Below are 25,263 nucleotides of genomic sequence, written 5' to 3' on the forward strand. Positions count from 1 at the left end.
CACAGAGCTGCATTTAATAGGTGGTGATAGCTGTGGTCATGAATATTCATCACAACCTTTAACAGATGTTTTACAAAACTCCCATCATCTGATACCAAATGAAGCCAGCATACAGTATGCATGAAACCTGGCACTACAAGCATTTCTGAATATCTGATTAACATTTCCTAATGAGTCAAGAGTTCCCCAAATAGCTATGCCTCTAACTCTGTAATGCTAGTAAAGTCCAAAAAATAGAGGCTAGATTGTTCCACCTCTTCTCATGCTGAATAGTGCTTTAATTCCAGGAGAGACTTAAAGAATACTGAAGGGACCTATCCACAGAACTTTAAGCTAACCAAAGTTGAAAAATGGTTCATCTTTGCATTCATTTTATAGCCACATTTATCTATATTTCATAGACTAAGCAGCATACTTCAAAGGTAAACAAATTGGAATGGATAGAAGTGCTCACTATAAATGCCATAGAGCCAAAGACAAGATAATCAGACATTTTTTCATCATAATATGATTGGTATGCTTTGATCACCAAGAAAATGAATTAAAAGTTAAAAAAAAATATATATATTTCCAAATTGATCAATGCAACAGTATAAATTTCTAATAAAGAGAAGCAACCAGAGAGCATGACAGCATATTAATAAACATGCCAGCAAGTTTATACAATATTCTGCCTTCATAAGGTAGAAGGTGGATTTTCTACTTTCACAAAAGATAGAAGGATGAAATTTCCTGGAAATAAAGCTCTGTTCAGTTTAAGTGAGAATAACAATAGGTACAATAAAGGTACCAGGGTATCTCTAAGACTTATAAAGTGATTTGCATGACAGATTTAAATTAAAACTTGAAAACATTTTGATGAAAGCTATTTTTTATTCTTCAAAATCTAGACTTCATACTTTCTTTTTAAAATTTTTAAAAAAAAAAAGTATTAAAAATACTTTCTAGTTTTACTGCAATACAGCAACATTGTCCCATTCTTGGATTTCTATGAAGTTCCTTTAGTGCTAAAATCATGTATTAATACAATGGCAATAGCAGACAGATATTACAAAAATAATGATAAGTTTCATGCCTCATCTGTGCTTGGGCGCATAATATAATTTTCCAACTAGTTGCTGAAGAGAAAATCATCCTCATGACATTAGATTATGTTTTCTTATTAGAGATGAGAAGAAATTTTGTACTATTGAAACAATTTCTGAAGGAAATCAGAAGTAGGAAAATATTTATCATTGAGATACAGCAGAAGATGAAGGTATTGAAAGCCACAGTCCACCACATTTTGTTGCTGTCATTTTGATAGGAGCTTTTACATACCTTTACTGTACTGAGCACAACATTTAAAATCAAGTAAATAGTTGCTAGATAGAAAATAATAGCAAACAAAGAGACAGGAAGGAAAAAAAGGTGCATAATGTAGTTATTTGCATTTAAACTCATGACTGCCCCTGATACAATGCCTTTTTTCTTTATATACTTTATTATGTTGTGCATATTTAGCTCTTTTACACAAAAAAAATATTTTAACATTTCCTCTTTGCTCATGGAGCTATATTGTTATCACATTCATTCAGCAATTTGTGCTCTGACACGATCAGGAAAAGTGGTATAGTAAATGCTTCAAAAGCAAGGCTTCTAGATGGCCAAGAAAATAATCCTTAGGTTTACACAAAAATTTGGATTTTAGCAAAAAAGACCTTCAATTCAGACTCTAAGGCAGTTCCAGTTATCAAAGATCCTGGGAGATCACTTCTTACACATGCTGGGACAGTACGTGCCCCACCCTCAAAAGTCATAAATCAAACTAAGCATAAATCTCTCAGGGTTACTGTTTTCATAAATGAGCTCTTGACTCTAAAGCACAGCTGAAAATATAACATTTCTAATTTTGAATGACACAGAGACACAAAGCTTCAGTCTTGTACAGGTATATATGGTTAATCCACGTTGTTTGGGTTTTTTTTTTTTTTCCCCCTGAGAAATAAAGCCAGATTTTAGACCTCTGCTTTTATCTCCAAATTGACTTAAGAACATATTTTGCACCATTTCAGCATTGAGTGTAAAATGGGGCATTTAAACTCTCAGCCAGCTTTAGCAAAATAATTAAGAGGAGTGTTGGCACATATGCCTAAAACCATATATAGCGAGTCCTGGGTTTTATTATTTTTTAATGTAATTACACCTTTCAGAAGATTTTAAACTTGTAAAAATTCAAGCAATTGAATCACTTCTATTTTCTTGTAATTTCTTTGGTATCCTTTGCATTTCTTTGTGCTTTAATTTAATATTTCTAACTAATGTAGTTTAATTTATTCCTCTGTTTCCCTAGTTGCTTTCATAATTGCTTTTAATGTACATTGTCTTTATAAAACAAACAATTGTTTTTACCTTTGCTTCAATTTGTTTAGTATCTTGGTTTTGGAACAAAAATTTGATTTTGCTCTTCCCATCATCTGAAGAACCTTTGAGTTGGGAAAACTTGTACCTCCAAAGTACAGCCTAAAGGAAGAAAGAAAGAAACATAAAAAGCCATACACAAGTCAGTGTAGTTATCATTGAAAACTGTATTAGACATAGCTGATATCCTTCCATGGGACTTTTCAGCTCCACCATGATATATCATTAAATCAATTTAGTGTTATTTGATGTGTCTTTGATCATATGGGTATATTATACTTTGGCAGTGACTGAGTTCAGTCAGATTATATTTGTGAACTTTATTCTGAAATTCCTTTACCTGTATTTAATCCTGAATTAAAAAAAAAAAAAAGGACAGAGAGGGTTAGTACAATTCATTGTCATGCCAAAATCAGAGAATTTGTTCCACTGACTATCTGTGGTTTCCCATCTGAAGTGATAACCTGTTATAGAAGACCTCTCTTTCTTTGTACATTTAAAAATCTAGCTGTATTAACATAAACGGCTTATCAAATTTTTTTTAAAAAAACTAGTTTTAAATTATAAAATAAGAGGAAACCTTGTAATGAGAACTTATTTTGACTTTACTTACGAGAGTTCTAGTCAGAAATTTGAGCATCATTAATTCTAAGCATATCAGTGGCCTTTCAAGTAATTAGAATATGAATTACATTGTCTTGTTGAAAAAAAGACATATTACAGAATAAATATGCAATTAATAAAATTTACAGCTGGCTAGAAAAACATCTTTTTTTATATCTAATATGGATTTATGAAGCAAGAAAGACATTTCAAACTACATTGCTTAAAAGTGGAAAAAAGTTATTTTTTATTCCAGGTCTTTTCAGACCCATTTAAAGGTATCTCCCTCCATCCACCTTCCAGATATTTTGAAGCACTAACATTTTTCATTGTGACTTCAGGAGTATTTCATATAATTACAAGGTCATCCTCACTTACATTGTGCTGTTATTTTGAGGAGTTATTAATTTCACATGCATTAGACAACAAAGAAACTTAGGGCAAGAAGTGCAGTTCCACTTTCTTTGGTCTAAGTTTGTAAATGACTTACTTTCAGTGGCATAGCATGACACTTCCATCTATGCCCTTTGTCTGTATCTATAAATAATTTAGAATCTACTTGAAATTAAGCATAATATGAGGGAGGTCAAATGTGTAACTGTCCTAAATTTGTGCAGGTCCCTTTGATTTACGGTGTTTTGATCTCTTAATATTAATGACTGGCAAAAATCTCTAATGTGCACCAGCCTAAATAAAGTTAGTTGTGTTTGTCTTAGTCACCTGAAGTGGAAAAATACCCAAAGGATGGAATCTTAACTGTGGACATTACACAAAGAAAGTGCTAGAATTTATTTTCCAAAAAATTGTTTCTCTATCCTTGCCACTTCCAGATAAAAACCTCTCCATCTCAGTACCACTTTAATTCTCTGTGTATGTGACAGGTGAGCTCCCATCTACCATAAGCAGAGTTAAGGATATTCTGTTTCAGATAAACTAGAGGAATTTGGCAATTTCTGTGAAACTATATCATATTTGTTTCAAACGCTGTCCTCTTGAGATGACCAACCTGTGCTACAGAAAATAGAATAGCTTTCCTCACTTCTGTGTGCAATTCCTTTCACCTTGTTTGCTCAATGATTTTTACTTATGTCCTGTAGACAGTGATTTAAGAAAGCAAACCAAAACAACCATTCAGGTGGCCATGCTTTCTACCTATATTGTAGACTTTTTTTTTTCTTTACACACATATGTGACTCAACAGACCCTGTCAGAAGATCAAGATCATTGCCTTTCTCCAGGAACAGCAAATCTATTTAAGCACGTAATTTCCTAGATGAGAAATGCAAAAGGCATTGATGGTGTCTTTATCTCAGGAGAACAACAATAGAAAAATATGTTAGCTATCATCTTTCTCTTCTCTGATGATGTATGGCGAGGCCAGGAGAGAGGTGCAACAGTAACAAGGACCCTTAGATGGGCAGGCAAAATCCCAGGAGACCTGGCTTTATTCCAAATCAGGTTAAGTTCGACTAAATATGAAAACTGTTCAGAACTGCAGTACTTTGGCACTTCCCATGTTGTTTCACTACTAAATCATTCCCATTCATAGAAAAGATAATGACAGTCAAACCAAACCACAGGCATAAGTCAAGAGCACCCTTCAGTTTATGCATAACTTTGGTTTTGCAGAGCCCTACTTAGCAATGGCTGTTACTCCAATGCATTGCAAAATAAGGACTATAGAAGGAGGGCATGAAATCCTTCTTGAGAATAATCTCAGCAAGACTGCACTTCTTCCATCAGGATATCAAAATGATTTCCTAGAACTGACAATTCAACAGCATACTTTGCAGAGACTATTAAACACTCTTTGTCTAAAGAGGAAGGATTTAAAATGCCATTAACAATGCATGAAATGATTCCCAAGTGAAAGTACTACCTGTTTCTTTTGAGTACTCTTCAACACATTTGCACATATTTTTTTTCCCCAACAATGTCCACATGAAGGAGGCATATTTTGGTAAAAATAAGAGTGGGGAAGTGTTTTGAGTTTTAAGTCAAAAGTTTTGAGTTTTAATACAAAGTATTTCAAAGATTCAAACTAGTCATCCTAGCTACTTCTTTTGTACTAAAGAATTTCTGAACAACTGTTCCTTCATCCTGGCTTGAACTGGCATAACACTGGTTCATTTTGGTATGCTCTGGATGGGATAACACTGGTTCATTTTGGTATGCTCTGGACGGGATAACACTGGTTCATTTTGGTATGCTCTGGACAGGATAACACTGGTTCATTTTGGTATGCTCTGGACGGGATAACACTGGTTCATTTTGGTATGCTCTGGACAGGATAACACTGGTTCATTTCGGCATGCTCTGGACGCGTCCACATCTCAAAGTACCACAGAACATTAGAAGTATAACACATAGCTTAAACTAGATGTCCAAATTCTAGATGAATAAAATTGGGTGAATTAGTTAAGCATATGCCTGGTAAGACTCCTCAGTAAGATTTCTTGTCTCCTGCCAAAGAAGCTGAACTGCTGCCTTGTGCAGATAGAAGTGCGCATTTTGCATGTGTAGCAGATGTAGAAGATGGTGCAGACTGCTGTGAGTAGCAGTCAGATCACTCTTAAAATACAGTACCTTGGGGAACACTTGGTTACTTTCTCTTGTATTTTCTGTATCTTGTACACATTTTTTTTTTAAAATTATTTTCATTTTCATTACTACAAAATGCATAAGCAGTGAACAGTGACCAGACCTATCCTTTTTCAAGTACTACCTCATAGTGCCAGAGTAAGTAGGAGAAGCAAGACCTACTCACCTAAGAACCCAGTTTCACAGACTTGTGTGTTTATGACATTCCTGTTGCTACACAAGAGTTTCACATTATCTTTCAAGTTCCCTATGTGCTGACTTCAGTGTCACAGTGCTCGCTGTGGTGACTGCTCTGAATTCTAATTTTTAAAGGCTAAACCTGTATTAAGAGTAGGCACACTTGGGGATAGTGATATATAGCACAGTCAAAGTCAAGGGAATGATTTTTTTCATGTTTTTTGAACATGACAGTTCCTTGGAGCCATTTGCTGAATGCCTGCCTCAGAATGTTAACGTACATTGGTGTAATTTTGTACATATATACATACAGATGTATAGACTGACTTTTAAGCAGTAAGTACATCTGCAAAAACATGATGGCTTTTTCACAAATTGCAACCCTCCCTCCAAATGTGTCCCATAAATTATTCCTAAATCAGTTTTATGAATTATAAAACATAAGCAGAAGGACTTGCTTACTCATTTGAAGGTGCAGTGTTACTGAGCTCAACACTCTATAATACATTGTGATAGGACTTCTTTTAGTTACCAAAAGCAGCTTTTTCTCTTCAAGTGCTTTCTTTGCATAATCCTCAGTAACTGTGTGGAACTTGCATCACTGAGAATATTTTACAGGACTATATATAGAATTTTTAGGAAGCAGTAAATTTCTGTTTACCCTAAAATAGATTTTACAGTGGACCAGGTGGCAATTCCTTTTAAAGCACAAATTGCAACCAAGTTGAAAAAGCTTCTGTGGTAGATGCTGACATCAGCTACTGGTAAGGACCTTGAGACACTTCTCAAGTTGAGGCACACAACCTTACCTTGATAGAAGACCAAGATCAGAACTTGGTATTCACTACCTATTGCCTTTAAAAGGGAACTCTCAAGCCATGAGTAGAGACATAATTTATGAATTACAGCAAGCAGTCCATTTTAGAAGCTGTGAACCAAGCACATACTGAAATTACCACCAGCTTCACAATTTGCATACATTCAGTGTGGTCATGGAAAGTCTGACAAAGAATCCATGTTTTGAGAAATGCACTCTGAGAAGACAATCTCATTGAACAAATACTGCATGTCTCACGCATAACAGTGAAAACAAACAATAAGATATAAATCCTTTCCCCAATTATTATTCATCGATCATCTAGGCTGTTTTTTACATATTATGCCATTTAATAAAATTAACTTCAAAGAATACCAGAATGCAATGCAAACAAACAGTGCGGACAAGCTGACAAATTAGATTTAAGACTTCTCTTGAGATGTTACTAAATTACTGTAATAAGAAGTCAACAAAAAGTGAAATCCTATCTTCACTAAAATTAATAGGATTTTTTTTCCCTTTGACATATCTGAGACCAAGATTCTCCACCAATACTTTTTAATGAGAAATATTTTATTTATAAGTAATCATCTAGGACTCATTTATTCTAGTCTTTGTAACCAAATTACTGCCTATTATCTTCTACTGGTGTTATTTTGCTGTAATCACCCAAGGATGCTCTCTGCCTGCATATTTTTAATTTATAGATGGGACATAAATGCAATACATAAATAGTACATGGAAGAAAAGCTATTGACTTCAGTACTTGTAATACTTCGATGTTCTCCACAGTCACACAAATGAAAAACAATTATATTGCTCCTATTCTGGTGCTAAATCTAAAACACATATTCTGCAAGAGACCTTAGAAAATATTTTCACATTCATGTCATATATCAGTTTGCTACTCACTCCCATAATTTCATAATCCTGGACTAAACTACATAGAATTTTCGTAAGGTGCCATCAAACAAAATCACCTCCTATCTAGATAATGGTATCAGAAAAGTGGAAATGCATCAGAATGATCTTAGTATAAGCTCTGATCAGGAGTGTTGGTTACCATTTTGTTTGTTTTGGGTCAAGGAGATTGATCCCTAAACAGAGACTGGATTACCAAGCAAACACAGAATAAGTAGGTGTCTGTATTTTTTCTCACCATGCTCTAAGGAATACGCATAAAAATGAGTGTCTGAGTGGTCCAAGGCTCTGTGATAGCCCTACAATTTAGCAAGGCTATATAGAGCATTTTGCATTGGCATCAAGAAAATAAAAGCTGCATTTTGTCAACATGAAAGTCTCCAACCAGAACAAAATTAATTTGTGTCCTATGGCTTCAATGATACCTACCTTGAATTTATTATTAAACAGTCTTGCCTCTTCTACATTAGATTATGCACTGTGGACCAATTCTCTTCTTGCAAAAAGACCATTTACACTTAATGAAGTTGTGAAATAGTGTTTGCATCTCGTACTGTAACAGCATCATTTCACCTGCCAGTGCACATCACCAGATACAGCTTTTCTCTACACTTTCCATTGACATGAATCACACAGGTTTTACTATGTAATAGCAAAACAAGTGGCCTTCAGTAGGGTGCTTGGAAAAAAACTGAGTCTCAGAGCTTTTTAAGGATTAGACAGCTATAACTCAGACCACCCGTAAATGGTGGAGTAAATAAAGAATCCAACTTTACTAAGGAAAGGATGTCACAGGTTACTCTTCAAATATTAGTTTCAGCACATCCCTTTGTTATCTTTTCCATTGCATCTTCAAAAAACCGTAGCTATACTTTTCCAAAACTGCCACCTTTTTCTTGATACTTTAATTAAATAATACTGTTCAGCTTCCTAAGGCAATTTTTTATACTCGCTATATTACAGAATTATGATAAATTTCAATGGACACCTTTCAATCTAATGTTGTTTGTCATCTGACTAAAAGAAATGATAATCCTTCAAGCCAAACTAAATCAAGAGCAGATGCCTTGTAGGTCCTTATTTTCAAGAATAAAAGTAAATGGGTCTTGGGGCACCTGGGATACACCCTAATTTGGCTGTTTGTCTCATACATAATTGAGAAAGATTGCATTCAAAAAAAGTGACACTTTGTCCATACTGATAGCAGCAGTAGGAAACTGAGCAGGATTAACATCTTGTTCATGCTCAGTTGTACTGCGTTACCCATCTCTGGAGAGTGTCTTACTACAAAAGAATTACGGTCCCAGGCAATTTCCTCTGTCAACTGCTGTGGCTTTATAACTGTACAGGGAAAGACAGGGGAGGACACAGAGGATAAAGAACAAAAATGAGACAGGAAAACACAAGAAAGTCAGCCCTAATAAAATAACTTCTTCTCCATTACTGAAGTCACATCGAATATTAAAAGACTACAGTTTATTTGTTTAGTGCTGATAGATGACCTACCAATATTTGTTTCTAGCCACAGTACATAGGACTGAATGAACCACACTTGATAGCTTATATTAAAGTTACAGTAGCTATTTATTCAGCATTTCAATTTCTAAGCATGGCATAAATATTTGCTCACAAGGGTTACCTTATTAAATCCCCACCTTGAAGTGAGCCTGGTTTCCTTTTGCCTTCTCTGTTGCTGAACTTTGGATATCAAGGGGTTTTTTACATGCTATAAAAGTAATATTAGTATATTGTATGTGTATTAGCTCCATAAAGAGACACATCTTAAGGTATGTATCCCTAAAATACATGGAGTTTGTTCCTTAAGAAATTAAGAAAAATGCTGTTCTGTGTTATTTAGTAGACTTTCAGTATGAAAACCAAATTAAAGATATTTGCAATGCACTTTATTGTTTACAGTGTATTCCCTTTTATGATGAAGTGCGCAAGGTGTCTGCCAAAGAACAGATGACAGGTACATTGAACTTTGTTGATATGCACCTTGTGGGCCATTACAGAACCTTTTGTTACTTTGTTCTAGCATCACCATATAATTCAGCAGCAGTTTATTTTCAGTCCCATAAGGGATATTTTTTTTCTCTTTTGACAAATCTAGATTTTTGACTAATAAATATTTCTGACTGATGATTTAATGAGCAGTAAATATGATGGAGGACAGACACAGCACTTTGCCCAGGTAGGCATATTGGAGTGTGCACCCACACAAACACATGCATATGTTATTCCTACAAGCTTTGGTGGAAATATGCATGTTATGGATTCAAATTTTAATGAACACGTCAATGTAAACAGAAATATACGTACATAACACAGGTTTATGTATATATACCCATACACTTGAGGAATACACTTTTTTTTTTGTTAGAAACATCAAAAATAAGTAATTGTGCAGGACTCAGGAAAAATGCTTTCCCCAGTAAACACTGATATACAGAATGCTGCAAAAATAGCTGAGGATAAAATTTGATTTATAGCTTCTAACATTTGCAACAAAACGTTTTGCATCTTTTTAGAATGTTTGTGACTTTTTTTTAAAAAGAACATTTAGCATCTAAAACATTTCAAAGGAAAAATTATGTCCAGAGTGGATGTTGTAGACAGCACTGATGTAAGATAATTTGTATTGCAAGGAGTAACTAAACAGAATCTGAAAAAACTTTATTAGGCAGTCAAGAGAAAGAATATCTAAATGGTATTCACAAAGATTATTTAAGTTCACTTTTAGTAGAATACCAGCAAGGGAGAAAGAGGGAATTTCAGTAAGAGGATGTTATTTGGCGTCCTTTATTTCAGGTAATGCAAATGAAATTGCATTACAGGTGGTAACAATTTTTTTTAAGAAGACCCCAGTGGAAATGATGCTGTGGGGAAAATCTGTAATGATAGTATTTCAATTTCTATGTATGTCAGTCAACACAGGAGTCAGGTGCCACTTTCACACCAGGTATATCACTACTGCAAATGAAGGACTACACGATAGAAACGTATTGTAGTCAAATATTTGCCACTGTCTGCTTGGCCTGTATGTCACAACTCTCTCTCAAACTATACATCACTAATAAGAAAAAAGATGACAACTTGCACTGGAGCTTTGGCTTTAGAGAGTGATACAGAAGAACAAAAGCATGATTACTACTTTTTAACATGAAGAGAGAGAAATTGTTTTGTGTCCATAATTACATTTGGTAGTTTACAAACTGTTTAGCTGAATAAAGACATTATTTTCTGAAGTGTTGGAAGAACCCGATTTACCTAAGCAGTCTTAAAAACTGTTTATTTTCCTTTCAGGAAATCACAATGGTTTGTTATAAAACAACATACCAAATGCTCTAAGTGATAAATTATTGCTGGTTCTATGAGCTATCAGTCAGAAAATGAGTAAGAGAGAGCAGGGGATATGCAGCAGACTATGATTTATACCAGTGCTCTTGTAATCACATCAGAGTACAAATTTGTTCCAAAGAACTCAGTTTAATACTTTGTGTACTCACATTTATCATAGGTCTGTGCAGACAGAGAAACATTTTTATCGAATTGTGATGTGTTTGCCTTGAAATACATTTAGCACAGATGACAGCTTTTAACCACTAATTTCAGCTTACATAGTTAAGTATTACATAAAGATTACATGACAGCAAACAAGGAAACGAGCCACACAGGGTTGTATGTCTTTTGACTGGGAACCATAAGTATAATGAGAGTCATTACCCTCTATAAACTCATTCATGAGCACTAGTAGTGAGTTTGGGTTTTAGAACATTTATGAAATTTTGACTTCAATTTGTCAGGCATGTCAGAAAAATCAAATCTATTAACTTGAAAAATGAGAGGGGAAAAAAACCAACAACCTAAATATTGCTTCATTGCTTAAATAACTTGACTATTGGAATAGCTACACAACTGTTAAAATCATGAGTTGATAAATTTGGCTTCACTTCGGTTTATCAGTTATTATTCACTATTAAAAATAGTTCATGGTAAATTCAGCAGTGATTAAGAAAAAAAACCCTTAAAATACCATGAACATACCATTAAGTATAAAATTGAAATTGCCCAAAGGTGTACTGAATACTCCCCTGCACCAAAATATAAGACAGGACTTTTCAGGTGTCCACAGAAACTACAACTTGAGCTTTGTGTTCTAGGACACAAGTAAGTATTAATAATAATAAAAAAGAATTATATTCATTAGATCTGTCATCCAAGTATTTATCCAAAACCCCCTTTGAATTCCTTAAAAGATTTTTGCATCTGCAGTGTTATTCTGGGAGAAGTGAGAGGTGGAATGAATGAATTATCTGACATTGTACTCTGAAGTCCATAGAATATGGCTTCGAGTTAAGCTTTACTCATACAAGAGTAAAGAAACTGTTTGACAGTTTCAACTGTAGTGAGCACTTGGCAACAGATTTTGTTGCTTTATACAGTATTGTTTTTCTTCTCTTCTAATGCAATTGCATTAGAGCCATCCACATCATGTCACACTGACATACATCTGACTACCTAACAAAACAGTATGTCCTTTTTTTATCCATGGTGCTATAGTTTATTCTAACATACAACCTAATTAATGTGCAACACTGCAGGTAGATTTCTCAGAATACTAACTGCATTGTGTTTACAACACCGAAAGTTTTAAGATAACAATCTGCTTCAAAATAATATGTAGAGAAAATGAAATACTATTTTTATTTCTTTTATATGTAAATGTTTTTTATGTGAAATCTTTGTTGTGAATGTTATGCAGTAGTTTACTTATGCTTATGCTATTTATTTAAGTGATTATATAGCAGAAGCCTGAAAACATTTTTCAAGGAATCTGTTGAAAAGATAAATACTATTCTATCTCATTAGAAAACTTCAAGTTTCTCTTTTGATTTGCTCTTGTACAACTTCCATTCAAGCCAGAAAAACATGTATCTGTATTTATGTTTACAAATATTTAACTTTGAAGGGAGAGGCACAGTTTTTGTTAGACTTTTTTTTTTTTCCCCCCTAGATGATGTGCTTTTTAATTGCTAACAGAAGAATATAATGTGTTGGGTCACCAAAAGAATTGCATCATGTGTTCCATGAAATGTTTGTGGGATGAATGAAGGAGTTTTCACAAAGACTGGTGAACAGTGATAGGAAGACCTGCAAGACAGCATGACTAGCATATGTAACACAAAGTCAGAAGAAAATTCTCCACAAATTTTTAGAAGAAAAAAAAAACCCAACCAAACAGATCAGGCATTTTTAACACAGTGCCTTTATCTTAAAATGTACTTTTTGCTTGCCTGTATTTTTTCTATCAAGGGAAAACAAACCACACCCTGAAACCTTCTGGATTCTCTCTTGAGCTTTACTAGTGTGGTCCCTTCCTCCATTCAGGAAAATAAAACCCACTTTTAAGAGAAGAATCAGCAAGCATTAAGGCAAAATTGATTTGATTGGTAAAAACACAGGAAGTACAAGAAATACAGTGGAAATGTGAACAGTGCAAGTGGAAAAAGTGGAAGTGAAACTAAAAGGTAAGTGTAAAAAAGGAAAGAAGGAAAGAGTAGTTTTTCAGGTTGACTCACTACTACAGCATGCAGCTCCTGGGTGGATTCAGGAGCTTTGAGGACAAGAGTGACACAGTAGGTGGTTGGTGATGGGTTTGACAGATCAGAAGGAGTTCCCTGCTCTTCCTTGAATTTTGTATATAAGCGTGGTGAACAAGTGGTACCAACAGAGATTTCTAAGGCTGGTCTGGGTCCAATAAATGTTTTCTGGGCAGCTATCCACTGAAAGGCTGTCAGAGGGGAAGGAGGAGGAGCAGAACAGTATGTCAGATGATGTAAAATATACTACACTTTCTCTAGTTACAACTACAGTCTATTCTCTGCAATAAAAATGTCTTTCCTCCATTTCATGAAGAGTTCTACACTTGTCTGTTCTGTCCACACGATGCCTATGAAATCCTCCCCTTCTTGGAGGAAATTCCTTCACACCTCTGATACGCTTTCATACTTTGTTGAAACTTCTTTCAAATTCTGTAAATGTGTCCATTTTTGTCAGTACTTAGACCCTCAAGATCCCCAGATACTCAGCTGTGGTTAATGTTTGGTTTAAAATTTCAGGCTTGATGCCACCCCAGAAGGAACAGGTCCCTCCCCTGGTTTCACGGCTTTGCAGATGAAGGGCAGAGGAAAAAGAAAATTGCCTCATACTCTTAAAATGCTTTATGGGACTTCTCAAGTTTGGGAGACTTGAAAGATGGGAAATTTCTTCTTGGCTTTCTTCTGGTTGTCATCAAGTCATCAAAGCTTCACTTCAGTGGTCTTGCATTGTGGATCATCTGGTACTTGGTTGCGTAGTGTGATTTTAGTTTGGGTGGGTTCCCAGCTGTTCTGGACTCTTCTGGCTTAAAATGGAAGTTAGAGGCTAATTTTTTGCTGCACTTGTTTTAATGCTGGAGTTTAGCATGTATTTTTAGTGCTATTTATGTGACTTGATAGGCAACATGGGGCAGCAGGAAGAGAGAAGAGCTGAATGTAAATCTGCTGGCAAAGCTAACAATTGCCTTAGAATTTCAGCAGCCTATTTTAATACTTGAAACATTTTCCCACTCTTTGATATGAGAGAAAAAATAAATTAAAAAACCTATTTGTAAGGGCAAAGAATAATCTGTTTTAAGTAATATTGTTCTCCAGGATGATGTCTCAAGAAACTGCACAAATGGAAAGGTACAATGACTTATTTGAGAAAGCAGGGAAGTGAAGTTATAGAAAAAAACTCTAGTACATATACATCTGGAAATCTGCTGTATGTGTTCTAAGGACTTACCAAAAGGGTACTACACCTTTCAGCTGTGGTAACATGTACAAAGGCATTTGTGCTTCTGCTTTGCTGTCTGAAATTTGATGTATGCTTGTACTGCAGGTAATGGCTTTGAAAGAGTCTAATGTCATTTGAGAAACAGAGATGTGCAAAAGCTTCAAAGGAGATGAAAGCTTATCTTTATACAAAAGCATTGCTTCATTATTAATCATGGGTGAGGGGAAACCCATAATTTTTTTTCTGAGCCACTGCATTTTAATTTAATTCATTTAACTTATTTCTCATAAGGAACACCTGCCTTACGAGGAGAGGCTGAGAGACCTGGGGCTTTTTAGTTTGGAGAAGAGAAGACTTAGGGGGGATCTAATTAATGTGTATAAATACATGAGGGCTGGGTGTCAAGATGAAAGGGGCAACCTCTTTTCACTGGTACCCTGTGACAGGACGAGGGGCAATGGATATAAGCTGGAGCAAAGGAAGTTCCGCCTCAACATGAGAAAGAACTTCTTTACTGTTGCAAAAAGAAAAAAAAAAAATATATATATGAGTATTTGAATTTCAAATTCATCACAACTTGTGCAAATAAACAGTAGAATGGAGGGGGGAAAAATAAAAGGCTTCCGATTGGTAGAGTAATGTGGTAGGAAGGGTTGACAAGATAGATAATAGGAGCCTGTTCTGGAAAGAAAAGGGCATTTTTTCAAGCAATTGCTGGTGGCAGTGATGCAGCATTTCAAAGGAAAATGGAATATTTTATGTTCTCCCATAGTAGTAGTGTCAAGCAGTAGCAATAAAGCCTACCTACATTTTAGTACTTGTTAGCAATTAGTGCAAATGCAAACATCACGTTGGCTCTTAATGATTTTACTGAGATTTGGACTTGCATTAATATAACCTGAAAATTGATAGCATATTATTCACTTGAATATAACAAACTATTTCATCAGTTGTACTGAGCTTTTTAAAGACTGACAGGAAAAACATGACACATACAGACCATGGCTGATTTCTCTTTTAACAGACACCTGAACTAAAATATCTAAAACATAAACTGACATTTATAATACACACTCCCACCTATTAAACAGGAGAAGAGAAAGGCAGGTTCTTTTCACAGCTCACAGATCAGCTTAAAACCAAGAAGATTATTTCCTCCCAAAATCAAGGATGCACAAGTGAAAGACAGATCCAGCTGAACTACTCTGGGCTTTCATGTGAAATTAAAGAATGAAGACTTGATGTTTGTTTCAGGTTGATTTTGGTATTGACTCTTCAATAACAAGCACACAACAGAACACAACTTCTCACATCATTTGGAAATCACCTTCAAATTTTAAACTAAAGCATAAGAGATTTGACAAGAGATGATCTGCTGCGATAACAAAAAGAAATACATTTTGAGGATGTACTACCTATCTCAGATTATAGGAAATAACTAGGAATAATAATAATGTGATGGAAATAAGTCTTAGAAGTTTACCTTTGTGGCAGCATCAAAACAGACAAAGCCAAAGTTAAAGTCAATGGTAAGTCCCATAAGATGACTCTCCAAAACACAGGCATACGTCTTGCACTGTAAAAGAAAAATCAGAGATAGCAGTTACCACACAACACATTTCTACAGATTTTTTTCTAGAAGCGGTATTTTGGGGTCTTCATTCTAATTACATATCTCAAAATTATTATCCTAAGTAATTTGTGTGTAAATAGGTCAATTTACTGTCAGTGTATTTCAAATCAAAGGATGTGTATCAGTGATGAAGTTTTCAAAGTATTGTAAAAAGATGCTTTGCTTCCACTAGGGAAAACATCAATCAGAATCAGAATTGCCTCAGTGGTTTACCAATGTCAACAGCTAAAAGGGAAGTTTCATTTTTTTTGAACTCCCTTATTCATTTTGGTAGCCAGTAACTTCCTCTACCATTAATATATTCTTTTTAGCTTTTTATGAAAAAATGCTTTAAAAAAAATCTCCTGGGTATGCTCTTTATTGTGGTTTTGTGTTGTCTTCAATCTCAGTGAAAAAGGTTGAATTTCATACAATGTAGCAACTGACATAATCATATGGAATGTGTTTTTTGCTTCAGCTAGAAAACCAATATATCTCAAATAAATCACAAAAGACTTTCTGATTCAATTTTTTTTTTTTAAATCTATGCATCTATTTGCATAACATCACACTTCAACACAAGCTGTGAGACATCTACTAGTGTTGTTTTAAACTACTGCTATGCCTGGAGGCTGACCTCAGGTACAGAATGACAAACTCATATTTTTCATCACAAACTCATTTTTCATCACAAACTATGTAAAAAAGATTAAAACATTTCAAAATCTGATTTTTTTTAGAGAAACTATTCTTATTTTATAGAAATGTTACCCTCCAGATTAAATGAAATATAGTTATTTTCTTCAAATGTTGCTATAGCCACTAAATATATGAAATGAGAATAAAGACTTGCATGATCTATTATGTATTAAAGAACCAATACCAATACATACAATGTAAACATGGGGGCCATGTAAGTTACTGAATTATTTGTGTCACAAAATTATTAAATATTAATTTTTTTTGCATTTTTAATTATCAAGGATAAATCACATGCCTTTATCTATATATTCTTTGGGTGGGCTTTTGGTTTCTAAATGGTCTTCCCCAGAACACAAGAAGCTTATAGGGCTCATTAAAAACTTCTAAGATTTAAAATAGACATGGTAAAGAAGGAAAATGGAAAAGTTCATAGCTATATAGACGTTTTTGTTATTCTAAATTTTACTTTCTCACATGTTAATATAGATTTCTTTTCCAGGATGGAAATATTCAATGAATTGCTCTCATTAATCAAATCAGGTCTCAGCTATATACAAATAGCTGTTGGTTAATTGTTGTGTGCACAGCTTGGAGCTCTAGAATCCAGGTTGCAAACATAGTGTTGTGCAGCATTGAAGATGAAGGACATTCTGTTACTTATCACTAGGGTCCAAATGCAGGGTGTAAGCCATTCTATAGGAAAAACATGCTCATCTATAACTCAGAAGTGAAAACAATCCATGGCACGTGCCTTACAAGACGATTTTGCATTACTGTTGAGTAACAGTAGATCATATTTTGCTGTGTGATCCACCAAAAGTGCTCAAAAGCTATAACTGTCTGTCAGTAAATTACAGGTTTCCTCCTGCTGCTGTTGAGGTGGGAAACAGCACCTGGTCTATTCTTGTAGCTTCCAGCACTGAAAGAACTAAGTACTTCACTACGTGTACGAAATCTGAATTCAGACAGTATAGAGGTGCACTTGGTCATTATAACTATTACTGCATAACCTCCCCCAATTTTTAATTACAAATCAATGATTCAGCTCTGTGGTGTTGCAGTCATATGGTATTTGGGTTTATGTTAGGAAAAAAAAAAAAAAGTGGGTGGGGTTCTTTTTTGAGCAGCTACACCAAAAAACTTATGAATATATAAACTTTGATTGTAAATCAATGTTGTTAGAAAAGGAGAGGTTATTGGCTTTAGCAATATCTCATTAACAGAAGAGAAGATCGTAAAGTAATACATTTCACAGTGACTTTCTACTTAATAAATTCACATATGCAAAAATGTTCACATTTTGCATACAAAGCAAAAAAATGTACAGCTTTGTAGAATTATTGTGCTAACTTCCTACAAGATCCAAACTAGATTTTCATTTGTGGACCTCCAAGATATCTATAACAGACATAGAACCTTTGCTGAGAATTATAATTCGCCAAGCAGACTGTATATCAGATTTAAAATATATATTGCCATCTAACTCATCCGAAATGCCACCTCCACATCAGAGGTCAACCTGCACTGTGCATCGTAGCACCATTAGGAGCTGGCACACCTACCTCTGAGGAAGCATAGGACTGTGCCTGGGCTAATTAGCCGCACTGAGAAGTCAAGATTTATGAGAAACAGGCCATGTGAGCCCGGGTTCAATGCTGCACCAAAAAAAAAGCAACTTGCTTCCCAGACTGAAGGTTCTTTCTACAAAGACAGTGCACAGTTTGTGGAGAAATATCATCCAGCTCAGATCAATGTGGTTATCAGCAGGCAGAAACTGCACTGTAAGGTGCAGACCACCAGCAGCACCCGATTCTTTACTTAGATGTAAGACCAGTCTATGCCCTTAGACCATAGACTCCATGACGTTCAAAACAATTCAGAGAAGCAAAAATGTGAGAAGAATAAAAGGATCTCTGGACAGCAAGATTTTAGTTTCTTTGAGGAAGAACGTCCCTTGCTGTATGCATATGTTGTATGCACTTCCACATGATTCTGGTCACAGGTCACTGTAGGGATGTGAACTTCCAGAGACTCATTAACACCATTAAGATTTTTTTTCTCATCTTTATTTTCTTTAATCTTTTAGTACAGACATTCAGAGAAAAGCAAAAATGCATAAATTCTTCCCAGAATACCTGATAATTTAAATTTTCTTAAATCATTAAAAGTGACTATTAATAATATATACTGTGTGTGTTTGGCTTTGGTTGCCGATTTTTCTCATAGAACTCATGAAAAATCATATCAGAACTGAAGCACCCCCCTCCCAAAAGAAGCAGAAGATATTTCAGCACTCATTTCCTTTTCTCTCACAGAATACAGAATCTTATATTTGGTTTATGAATAATTCAGCAGATAAGACAGGGGCTGAAGGAGACAATCCAAAGTTGTTGCTTAGATTCTCCCTCAATACACACAGTTTAAATTATGGAAAATATGATACATTGTAAACCTAGTGTAAGCTATCTCTGAAGCTAAGGGAAATAGTACTAAAAGTTCAAAATTTAATTCAGACCTCAAACTCAGATTCAGTTTCAGTGGAGACAAAGGTTGAAGTACTGCAACACAAAGCAGTTTATACAATAATTCTTCTATTAGGGAACAAACAACTATAATACAAACAAGAACAACAGTAAGAAAAAAATCATGATGGAAGTGGTGAAAATATTAGCATAAATTAGCAGGACTATAAAGAGAACCTGACAATCATATATAATTGTGTGTCATGCAATCTATAGTAATCTCAGATTCTTTGCATAACAGTGCTGTGAGATAGTGAGGAACAGGAATCTGCATTTAAACCAATTTATTTATTTATTTATTTATCTATCTTTTAATAGGCAATGATGCAAATAGGTTAGCATCTCTTACACCTCTAAACAAAACTAATTAAACAGTCACTTAAACACACAGCAACATCACTGCTACGGGATCGCACCATATAAACTGTTATCAATTTAATATCTCTCCTATAATATATTTCTTTCCTAAAAAAAAGCCAAAAACAAACCCTGCCTAATTTTTGTTTTAGATTTACGTCTGGCAGGAGCTGTGAATTAGGCTTAAACAGAATTTCATACATATTTATATTGAGGCATCATTAAGATATTTTAATTGTGATGTATTCTTTAGAATTACATCAGAATAGGACCCTGATTAACCTCTTGTGAAGGTTAATAACAATTTACACTTCTTGAGTAACTGCTATTATTTGTATGATAATGGAATATGACACAAACATTTGAATAATTTCAGATAGCAGTTTTAAACTGCAGTTATATTTTCAAAATTATATTATTTCATAATCAGACAAGCCTGCAGACAGCTAGATTATCATTCACATGAAATGTGAATATTCATACTAACACATTTGCACAGAACAAAATTTTAGAAAAAATGTACATCTGATACCTCAGTTTTGAACGTGTTGCCTGTTTTTTTTCACTACTATTTAGACAAAGCAGATTTTATCTGAATCTGCAAACTAGTGCATGAAAGCAGTAACGGATTGCTGAAGAAAAAATGTGGAGGACAAGACCAATTGTATTAAAAATTAATTTATTTTTTCCCCAACTTGATATATTGAAAAAGAAAACAAAAAAAAAAATAAATTCCTAAGTGCAAGTTCCACAATAATAATCTATTATGAGAAGCCTGTCCACCTTCACAAATTTGCTATCATCAGTCAATCTGAGGCAATCATTGCTCTGAGTTCATAATTGCTACTCTGAAGCGGCACGGAGTGAAAAGAAACGTGGAACGGTTAAAATTAATCTGTGGGTAAGATTATTAGGGAATTCTTTTGGGGAAACATGGGAGCAATTCTGAATAAACATAATTCTAAAACTCAGGAGAAAAGTCTAAAATTGGAATAGTACAGTACATATCAATATTAGATGAGAACAAATATGAAGTGGCTTCTGGGCTAAAAGGTATTAATGAAAATTGCCATATATTCTTTTACTGATGGCACAGTAGTGCTTCCACAAACCACCCTGCAGTCAGTTACACAAGAAAGAGAAAGCACCTCAAATATTTAGCAGCAGAGGACATATACTGCAGCTTTTGTACAGAAAAACTGTACATTTTTCAGCACAAGAATCAGGAGTTCAAAAGGTAAGAATAGCTCCTGTAAAAGGTAGCAGAGTGCATGAACTTAAAAGTTGAACCTGCTTTAACTCCTCCTTCAGCCAAGGTAATAAATGGGCATCAAAACTGACAGCAGTGTTGATTTTGCAAAATGGATCATCACTAGCATATACTGATTCAGCCCATCTGTATGTGCTGGTTTACAGGTCAGAAGAGGGTTAATATATAACTAACTAACAATTTGTCTAAATAAAAAAACTGTCAGTGCTTGCATTCTCAGGAGGACACAGAAAATGAGAGCAGGGCAAGCAAGCATTAGCAAATACTTGCACAGGCTGATATGCTAATATGACTTTTGTAGGTGTGTGTACAGAATAACTCACAACAACATCAGCTAAAGCTGATAAAATACAACCACATGTATTTTTTTTATTAGAGCACCAACATCATAACAACTAGGATTAGGTGAATTATAATTGTGGTGGGTATTTTTTTCTCCTATTTTAAATAAAAAATAGCACTACTTTTTGTTCATCTGAGAGTTATCTCTATTAAACATTCTGATACATAATTCTGCTATAAAAATTCACTAGCAATCTGTACTTGAATATCATCCATCTCTGTTCTGCTGCCTAATAGTTGAGTAAATGCACAAGAAACAAGAAATGTGTGAGAACAGAATAATGTATCTGAGGTACAATTATGCTCTTGTCTGCATTCAGTAAGTGCTGTCACTCAATGTTCTCTCATTCCTGACTATCACAAGGACCATTTAATTCCTTCAAGGTTTTTCTATGTTATCCAATAACAAATAATCTAATATGTAAGACTATATATAAGAATACTTAAACAGCTAGTTTTGTCCCTGATCTATAGATTGGTTTTCCTCTTCTGCCATGAATTTTAGTTAACTGGTATCACTTAGTCATAATAACACAAAGATTGTATCTGAGGTGATCTCTGCTGAATGTTAAGATTGCAAGCTGTTTGGAAACACCAAAAAGGTTTTTTTTTATGCAATAAAATACATAAAACAATAATAATTTGAGTTGCAGGAGGCCACAGAATTTCTTAAATCACATCATTATTTCATATAGACCCCAATGTACCAAGAGGTAAGTGTCAAGGCAGTTGTTCTTACCTGTATTCGTTCCACTTCTAAAAAAGTTGCTGTTTGGAAGGCTTTTTCCCATAGAGATAGGTCAGACTCTAGTTCCACAGAAAAGTAAAGATCTTCCCCAGATTCAGACTGGACACTGAAGCAATGTTTCCGCCGGTCCAGGAGATCACTGTCCTGATGAAAACCTGAAGTTATATAGTCTGGCATACATCAATTAATGTTTTTAATTGCAAACATCTATGCCTCACATCTAGCATGTTTAATGATATAACACTGTAGCAACTATTGGGAGCTGAGGAACTGAAAATTAGTGTTTTGGTCTAAACTTTGACATTTCAATTAATTTTAAACAGGACACCTGTATTCAGAGTGGTACAGAACAACACAGCATAGCTGGCATAGCTTCCAATATCTTAACAAAACACCTCTCAAGAATGTTATTAGCTATACCTTTTTAGATAAATTCTATAAATTTCTACTTACATGAGAGGAACACAAATACCAGCTTCTCAGACCTATTTTCCTCACCCACCCTACTCTGGAAGACTGGCCAAAGGAAGTAAGAGATTTACTTAGGCCATATGAAAAAGTCCATCTGTTCTATTTTCCCTACAGACGCTAGACAAAAGAATATTTCTGGTGGCTTAAAAAAATGCAAAATAAAATTTGTCTATAGCTGCATACTGCCAGTAGAGACACTGGCTGCCAGTGGTTAGGTTGCTGGCTTTGCACCTGGACAGAGAAGTTACTTTTGGTTTTACTTTCAACACAATAGCACACAACAGATATCAGGTTATAAATATATAATATTCAACGATTGCTATCATTTGTGATTGGCACTAAATCAAGGAACAACCAAGTTAATACAGAAATACATCACTGAAATGTTTTTTCCACGATTCATTTTGTAAATCCAGGATGCTTTAGCATAGCTAAAACTCAGCATGTGATTTGTCCTAGTGAAAAACACACTTCCAGAAACAGTTTTAATTAATTTTGTCTCCACTACAGCAAAGCAGCTGTGGCAAGCCACAAGCACACCCGCTGTCCTTGCAAACACATCTGGAAATTTGTGTATAGGTAGCTTGGGTGCAATTTCTACAATACTACCCCACAGCAAAGGGCACAGTGGAGATTAGCAAAGGAGACTCATGGGACAGTATTGACTTCTGGTTATACACAACTTGAATAGACCAAGGGGACCATAACCAGCTGATACATGCTGGAAAAGTGCCATACATTGTTCAAGTCAGCTCTCTCTTGGGCAGAGGACCAGGAACCTAAAGCTGACTGAGAATGGCAATATATAAAACAGGAATCTGTATGAAATTATCACTCTCAGGCAGATAAGTAGGTAATGGTAGAATATACACTATTTTCCTCTTTTAATTCAGGAGATATGCAACAGACCTGCTCAAGAAAGCCACTACAGAATGAATTAATGAATGATTCTGGTTCTAAACTACTTCACATTTTCTAGAAGAATCAGCTACGGTGGAAATATACTCTTCCTTTGCAATCGCCATCACAAAAACTAGTTGCTCAGATTTTAAAATGACTAGACACTATGGAACAATCTCCTTCCTTACTTCCATCAAGTCCAAATCTCAGTAGCTCTATACAATTAAGTCACAGATGGAAAATCAGAACATACATAGGCTATTAGATGTTAAAAACAGCAGTTTAAAAAAAAATTAAATTAATATTCACACAGATTTTTTTCCAAGTGTTCAGAGGGCTGTGTGCTTGAATTAGTTAGATGTAGCTCAATACTTTTTTCCCTTTTTTTTTTTTCCCCCTCCCATTCATACCCTTCTGCAAAACTAAAATGTCGATCCTGCTCACAGTGTGTTTCGAGCAGCATTTACAAAAGAGGTCACAATGGCTAGGTTGTTGTTAGTGACCCCCATGCTCTACTGCATGCTTCACCTCAAATTGCACAGAGCAGCAGCACTGTGACAAATGTTTAATCTTGTGGATATATGTAGCAATATAAAACATAATCTAGCACTTGACTACATAAACCCCATCAATAGGAACTGGATGAGTAAAAGCATTGGCTGACTGACCCTCATTTCTCCAGGGAAGAAAAGTTGCTTTGTATAGTGTAACAGGACTCGTCTAACAGGTCTTAAGCACTGTCTTAAACTCATTACACTCCAAGAGATACACCTTGATTGAATGGGCCAGTTGGTCCATAACCAAATGGACCTCTTCAGCATAGAGTCTGACAAAACCCATGTGTAACGTACATATCCTTCCCAGGGCAAGGTCTTAGTTCTTCATAACTACAGTCTCAGAAGGATGAAAAAAAGAAAGAAGAGCTAAATGGGTTCTACAATATTAATCCATATTTTTGCTATTTCTATATGCAAATGAGCAAATGATTTGATTTAGAAAAGATCTAATTAATACTTTGTAGCATTTCCACTCAGTGGTTTAGATACAGTATGATAAACAACACACATTAATATACTCAATTTATTATTGGAATTTAAATTTTGTGAAATTCTTATTTGGAATGAAAACAAAATTCAACATTTCCACAGAAGAAATAATTTTCCACAGAATAATAATTTTTTTTTGACTAGTTCTAATTTATATACCTACGATTTTGCTATCCATGTCTATGGTTAAGTCTACAGTGAGAAAAGTTCAAGTCAAATATATTTAAATGTTGTACTTTAGTTTTTATAAAATTGCTGACATACATATGATATACATACATCCTTTCCTTCTTAGTGGTATTTCAATCTACTGGTAAAAATATTCTGGTGCAAGGCTTCCTTTAGTACAGCTTCTGCTTCTTTTTGCCACAAGACCTTTCTTTATTTTTTTCTTTTGTTCTCAGGCATGCAAAAGTGAAATTTGTGTTCCAAATTTATAGATCTAGCCATTTGTACAGTGGATAACTGCAGGAAATAATACATAGGCAAAGCTAAAGGAAAGCTATCCAAATGTCCTAGTAAAGGTAGGAATTGAAAACAATGTTTTTTCTTAAGAATCCAACCGAGAATTGTCTAAAAGTCCCTGCAAATTTAAGATAAACTTGTCAGGAATCTCAAAACTAGGTCTAGATTAAGCAGGAATCTTCCTTAATTAACTTCTACCAAATGACTATTTCAACTGAAATATAAAAAGTCATTCTGCCCTTTTAAGAATCTGCTATGACCCTGTAGTTTTATCACTCACCAGTCAGTGATGGACATGAACCAATTTCATGTTGCTTTTTAAAGAACTCTTCCATACTGTTAATGATTAGCTGTACCACTTGCCCTTGATGTTCTCAATGTGTATGAATGCAGATTCTCTGAAGAGGAACAGTCACAAAACTTGTAGCAGTATGCTAATTCCCTACTGGAAGGAAAGTAGTCCTGCTGAAGGCTTGGCTGATCGGGAACA

The 25,263-nt window shown here is 34.9% G+C and overlaps 1 protein-coding gene across 1 annotated transcript in view; it reads right to left on the reverse strand.

The window, feature by feature from the left end:
* The window catches only part of LOC103778718 (gamma-1-syntrophin-like), a gene marked incomplete at its 5' end in the record, with an annotated part of 46,937 nt that overhangs the window by 6,299 nt on the left and 15,375 nt on the right, over nucleotides 1–25,263 (reverse strand). Inside the window, 3 exons of the mRNA XM_008946320.1 lie at nucleotides 2,392–2,502; nucleotides 15,822–15,914; nucleotides 21,883–22,035. Of these exons, the coding sequence (XP_008944568.1) occupies nucleotides 2,392–2,502; nucleotides 15,822–15,914; nucleotides 21,883–22,035 (357 nt within the window). The remainder of the gene's footprint in view (nucleotides 1–2,391; nucleotides 2,503–15,821; nucleotides 15,915–21,882; nucleotides 22,036–25,263) is intronic.

The sequence above is a fragment of the Merops nubicus genome, unplaced genomic scaffold (assembly GCF_000691845.1).
Source record: "Merops nubicus isolate BGI_N331 unplaced genomic scaffold, ASM69184v1 scaffold18, whole genome shotgun sequence".
NCBI classification, from domain to species: Eukaryota; Metazoa; Chordata; class Aves; order Coraciiformes; family Meropidae; genus Merops; species Merops nubicus.